We start from the raw sequence: 6,207 nt of genomic DNA, 5'->3' as shown, positions 1-6,207 counted from the left end.
AAAGCCAAATACAAGGTAGCCCTGTAGAGATTAACATTTGGTTTTACTACAAAAATTAACTGATTGAATTTGTGGATTTCTAAAAAGGATATAAAAGAGTAACTCCACATTTCCCTTGCAAGTGCTGAAGAAAGGAAAACACTTTCTATACTACTCTCAAAGTGGCACATCCTTCTACTACCAGACAGAAATAGCATGGACAACAACCCACTCTTCTCTTACAAAAGGAAACAAAGTCAAGGAAATTTCAAACTAAGAAAAATGGCATCTGTAGTTAAAAAACATACAATGATTAGATCACCTGTGCATATATATACATATATATATAACATTCTGTTAGTGCTGCGTTTAGAAAGTAACAATATAATGTTCTGAAACAAGTGACTTTCCTTGGATTATAAAAATGCTTTTATCAAGATGATACCCTAAAATTCAGAAAAAAACACCAAAACAGAGACCTACCATCAGCTGACTGGGTAAATAAGGCGTAATCTGGGTTAACTATTTCACTGGACAAGATATCAAACCACTCACGTACCACACCCTGCCCCTGCATGTCAGAAAAATTAAGCATATTAGTACATAGAACTTTCACTGCACAAACAGTTACACTGGGTAACCAAGTATTTCTTAATGAAGTATAAAAGTTACTTGAAATTAGGGTTTAGTTCAAAACAATACTGGTGAAAGAGAATTAATATTTCCATATATAAATACCATAAAGGAAAACCATGCAATGTTACCCACCATGCCTTCTTCTCCATGAAATCTCACAGCAATCCCCTGCTTTAGTTTTGCACAATTTGCTTTAGATACAACTTCACAACTACTCCTAAAAATAGAATCTAAAAACAAAGCATCAATTAATTTTTCATGAATTCATTATATTTCCATGTATTTCAAAAATACACTAATTCCAATTCTAACACAATACCTCTGTGAACCAAAAGGATGTCATTTTCATTGACAGGCCTGTGCACCATGTCTGAATCTGGCTGCCCCACATGCAGATGTTCATAGAACCATTCACAGCGATCTTTAAATGGCTACAAAACAAAGGGTAAATCACATTATATAGATAATTGCAACTGAGTCATTCCTCTCTCATAAGCATGACTGGAAAATCATAGAATCGTAGTATGGTGAAGGTTGGAAGGGACCTGAAAGATCATCAGGTTCCAACCTCCCTGCTATGAGCAGGGACACCTCCTACCAGACCAGGCTGCACAAGCCTCCTCCAACCTGCCCTTGAACAGGGATGAGGCAGCCACAACCTCCCCGGGCAACCTGTTCCAGTGCCTTCCTGCCCTAATGAGGAAGAATTTCTTCCTGATGTTTAACCTAAATCTCCCCCCGTTCAGTTTAAAACCATAACCCCTTGTCCTATCACTGCCCTCTCTGGTCAAAAGCCCCTCCCCAGCTTTCCTGTAGCCCTCTCAGATACTGCAAGGCAACTATGAGGTCTCCCTGGAGCCTTCTCTTCTCCAGGCTGAACAGCCTCAACTCCCTCAGCCTGTTTCCAGAGCAGAGCTGCTCCAGGCCTCTCATCATGGCCCTTTCTCCAGACCCTCTCCAACAGCTTCATGTATTTCCTGTGATCATGGCTCCAGAGCTGGACACAGTACTCCAAATTCAATCTACCAGGTGTGCATGTATAGATTTAATAATAGAAAGTTAACTCTGTTTAACTGAAAGCTGGGCTTGTAAGACATATTTAACATTGGTCTTCTCAAATGGATTTACACATACATTTTCAAGAATTAGAAGTACAAAAATCTGGATACCACATCTGTTTAATCTGATCTCTCAACATCCCAGATTCAGAAGTAGTGGAGGTCACACATAATTCTTACATCCTCCTCAAATGGATATACTTTTAGTTATCATTTTTTTAAAACAAGACATCCTTTTTATTTTCATAGAAATTGTAACTAAGCATCTCCTGCCATTTACCTGAGCTTTTATGATGTGCATAAATCTGGACATCAGTTCAGGACACTCAAGAAGAAAATGAAAGTGATCAAAAATTATTTTGGGATTTCTGAAAGAAAATAGGTTAGAAGTCTGTTAGTCAGAGATCTAATAATAATACTTCATAGTACATTAACTCTACATAAATAGACAATGCAATTAGTCATAACTTTCAACAAACTTTTCTATTTTTTTTCTATTTTGTAATGTTTTCCTGACTTTTCCTTTCCTTCATCCACACAAAAAACAAATAACTTACACTACCTCACCCTTTCAACATAGAGGATTACAAGCAGTTCTCCAGACAGAAGCAAGTTTATAAACTAGGCAGTCCCAAAGAAACTCTGGATAAAGCCAAGTGTACAAAGTTGGCTTAGACTCCCTTAAGAAGTTCTTAAGTATAACACATTTGAGGAAGAATGAAAGTGTTCATCTGCCTCAAAAGGGAAGACTTTATTTGGAAAGGAGATGTGGAAAGAATACATTAAGGAAATTATTCTGTTGCTCTATGAAAAAGATTTTATTTATGAAATCTCACAGCATCTCACAAAAGGATTCTTACATATGCAAAGAGTATATTTAAGCCTGAGGGTTTAAATCATTAATATACATTCCCTTGAATTTGGCAGGACCATTAAAGTGCATCTGGGACACATGTCACAATAATAATCTAAAAATACAACTTGGTAAGAATTAAAATATGAGTTTGAATTATTTTTAGGGGAAAAAATAAATTAGAAATTCCCTATTTCTTAAAGCTTACCTGTTAACAAAGCACTTCAGGACATCATCATGTTTACAGACAAATTCTATAAAACGAGGCGACGTCATCCTGTTCAAAAATGGAAAGATGCTTGTGGTTAATGAAATGAAATGGAATTTTAATTACATTAATTGTTGCACTTTATTAATAATATACTATGCAAATAGAAAACGATGGATTTAACTAGTCAGTCATGAAACAAAATACTCACCAGCATTAAGATTTTATAATAAATTAAAATAAAAGGCAAAAATGCCAATACTCAAGTTCAAACAACCTGACCACTAATTGCTACTAACTGTATGAAAGAGAAAAGCTCAAACTAATGAAAATTGACATTTTTCTGTTGAATCCTTTCAGCTCTCAATACAACAATGGAAGCACGTATATGGAAGGCCTGATACCATATGCACAACATACACTCTATGCACACTGTTCCATATTCTTGATCATTGTATAAAACTACCAACATGCACCTTGTAAATTGTGGAAAGTGAGGAAAAGAGACAGGAAAGATAAGATTACACCTTCCCCTCATTATTAAGTTTGCTAAGTTTGCATTAATGCCTTCGTGAAGTAACAAAATTATTTGCCAGACAATCATCTCATAGAATAGTTTTTACATTAGTTTTTAATATTTTTCTCATTTATATATATATATATATATATACACACACAGCAATAGATATCTGGAGAGCAAGGGAAGGATTAACTTGGATGCAAATTTTACTCTAGTTATTTATATCTATGTTCTCATTCTTTTTTTTTTTAAGAGACATTTTTAATTGGATTTTGCATCACCAAAAGCTAATGAATACTTGCAAACAAGAATAAAAACCTCTCAGAAAGTGCCTTGAAAGGTTGTGAAAAATAGTCCTTCAGTAAGTCCACGATAACAATCCTAGAGCTACTGCTGTTCCTCATACCAATTTAGACAAAAGCTGCTCATTTTATATAAAACTGAGTTATTTTCCTTCTGTCCCTTACTGTTTTAAAGAAACAAGTCACACTGTATCTCTCCCCTCATTCACCAAAAAAAACAAAGCAAATAAAATCTTCCAGGAGACTAAATATGAACATTTGAAACACACTTCTGGTCTGAGATGCCCTGAAAGTATTAAACAACTAAGAGTCTTCTCTGAAAGGAAATGTAACTCTCCCTACCTCTGAATTGCCACACAAGATAGAAGATGTAATAAATGGAGAAGAAAGCAGACAAAAGACCCAATACCTAGCATACACTAAACAGTTTTGATGCTGAAAGTGTGAAACATATTTCTGTATATTAACAAAGAATGTCTAGACTCAGTATTAGTACTTGCAAAAGAAAAGCAATTGTGGCAAGTAAAAGAAAACAACCTCAATATTTCAAATGTTAACCAGCATGAAATGCCACCTTTATTGTAGGAATATTAGGAACAATGGGAAACTATAAGCTCTGTTTACTCTCCTCCATGAAACATAGACAGTCAAACCTAAAATCAGAGCCACTTTCAATTATTTTGTCTGAAAATGTCATTTGTTATAATTCCAGCCTCTGTTGGAAGACGGCAACAGTACTGAGTTACACCATTGTGCCATGTACTCCTATGAAAACTTGAGTAAAACAGAGTAAGTCTCAGATCTTTGTACCTTGCACAGTTCTGAAAAAGCCCTGAAGGAACACAGCACTCAGGTGTGCTCTGCCTTACTCTCCTGCATCCCTGGGAGGTGTCACTGCCACAGCTACAATCCTGGCTCCTATGATAATAATTCTCAGTTAAACTGATGCAGTATCCCTGGGAGTTCTCCCTAACCTGAAGAGTAAAAGAGCCACTGGACAAGGCCCACCAGCAAGGCACAGGGAGACAGTCACCTCTCTGATTCAATTTTGGTATAATGAGATACATAGGGGACAGGGTGGAAAGCAGGACTGACTTAATCACTTCTATAAACATTTCCGCTTTTCATTTGCCTGCTGTAAATAAAACTCTTCTGAAATGTTATCTTAGTAAGGTTTGCTGGAGATTTCAAGGGCAATGGTTAAGCAGGTGCTCCTTTTTCAAGGTGGAGTAACATCAAAAGTGAAAGCACTGAGGTGCTTATGGAACATGCTGATCCCCAGATCACCTTCCAGAGTGTCCTCAGAGGATTGTGCCCCAGACAAACAGTGCTGGGCAACCTGAAAGCTTTTGCTCCACTCTGCTTGACAGAGAAAGATAAACCCTTACAGTGTATGGGAATAACCAGAAGTTGCCATGTAATGGGAACCTTGTTTCTAGATCTCTCAGGGAGCTTGTAAGACACCATCACTTGCCTAACATCCTCCATGCAAGAGGGTTAACAGATCCCTTCCTTGCAAGTTCACCAATATAATCCATGAGAACCTTGGACAGACTAAGACCTCAGTTACAGTGGACACCCTTTTTTTCTTTTTAAACCAGACACTGATGGTATTAATTTTATCTAAGTTTTAGCACCTGTTCCATACAAGATTGTGTTTACCAACCTAAGACAGGATTCCAAGAGATCATTACTTGGAAATTGAACTCTCTTCTGCAAGACAGCTAAACAAGTTTTGCCCCAGCTGTTACTTTTATACACACAGATAATTAATTTATTTTTTTTCTGAGCTTATAACTCTTCTTGTTGGATCATCAAATGAAATTCAAGGATATTTTTACATTAAGAACCAACTGAGGTTCAAGAGATCAAATTACATTACCTGCACATATCCCACATGATTACAAAGAGACATTCAGTATGAAATCTGCCCCAAAGCAGCCACAAACTCATAGGCAGCAACACTATGGAAAATTTGCTGGGCTATTTGGTGTCATTAAAGCCAGGAAAAAAAAGAAGCAGCATTCAAATAATTGAACTAATGAAAGCATTAAAAAGCCTACCCTTGACTGTCAGTAATAGACATAGAGACTAATAGTCTCTTCCAAGAAAGCATGTATGATTTTAAAATGGTCACAGTCTAGGTAACAAACAGGATCCTCTTCTTACCCCTGAGGCATCTGACAGGAGCAGCACATATAAAAAGCTTGAATGACAGCACTTAGCCTGTTTGCTGTCATGGAGATAACATCCTGGCAATCAGCACAAGCTTCCTGCTTCCCAGCAACATCGTATGTTTTGGACTCGCCAGCATCAGTGGACAGCTCAGTTCCTGCAGCAGCAAAGGCAGGTGTGGAAGCAGCATCTTGATGATCTGATCCTTTTTGCTTCAGTAAAATAGATGTAATGTTGGCAGAGTCCCTTTTGTTTTTCATCAGCTCCGTGGCTATAAGAACAAGCCATTCATCTAGGGAATGCCAGAGCAGCTCCAGAGGCTGCAGTGAACACATGCAAAACCAGACAAAAAAGGAACGTGTTAGAACTAGGTAATATTAATAATGTCATAATCCTCTTAGGGCAAATAAATATCATGCACATTTAAAAGCTTTAAGTGATCCTTTAGAAGTCACTTTAGAAACAAGAATAAAAGA

The 6,207-nt window shown here is 37.0% G+C and overlaps 1 protein-coding gene across 1 annotated transcript in view; it reads right to left on the bottom strand.

Annotated features, from left to right (window-relative positions):
- Positions 1-462: 462 nt before the first annotated feature.
- HACE1 (HECT domain and ankyrin repeat containing E3 ubiquitin protein ligase 1) overlaps positions 463-6,207 on the bottom strand; it is a gene marked incomplete at its 3' end in the record, with an annotated part of 30,123 nt that continues 24,378 nt past the window's right edge. Inside the window, exons 12-17 of the mRNA XM_010008169.1 lie at positions 5,726-6,051; positions 2,735-2,803; positions 1,954-2,041; positions 935-1,046; positions 748-845; positions 463-550 (exon numbers count right to left, since the gene is read on the bottom strand). Coding sequence (XP_010006471.1) covers positions 463-550; positions 748-845; positions 935-1,046; positions 1,954-2,041; positions 2,735-2,803; positions 5,726-6,051 — 781 coding nt within the window. The remainder of the gene's footprint in view (positions 551-747; positions 846-934; positions 1,047-1,953; positions 2,042-2,734; positions 2,804-5,725; positions 6,052-6,207) is intronic.

Source organism: Chaetura pelagica, unplaced genomic scaffold (genome assembly GCF_000747805.2).
Source record: "Chaetura pelagica isolate M959 unplaced genomic scaffold, ChaPel_1.0 scaffold942, whole genome shotgun sequence".
Classification (NCBI taxonomy): Eukaryota; Metazoa; Chordata; class Aves; order Apodiformes; family Apodidae; genus Chaetura; species Chaetura pelagica.
This window is presented reverse-complemented; position numbering and strand designations above follow the sequence as displayed.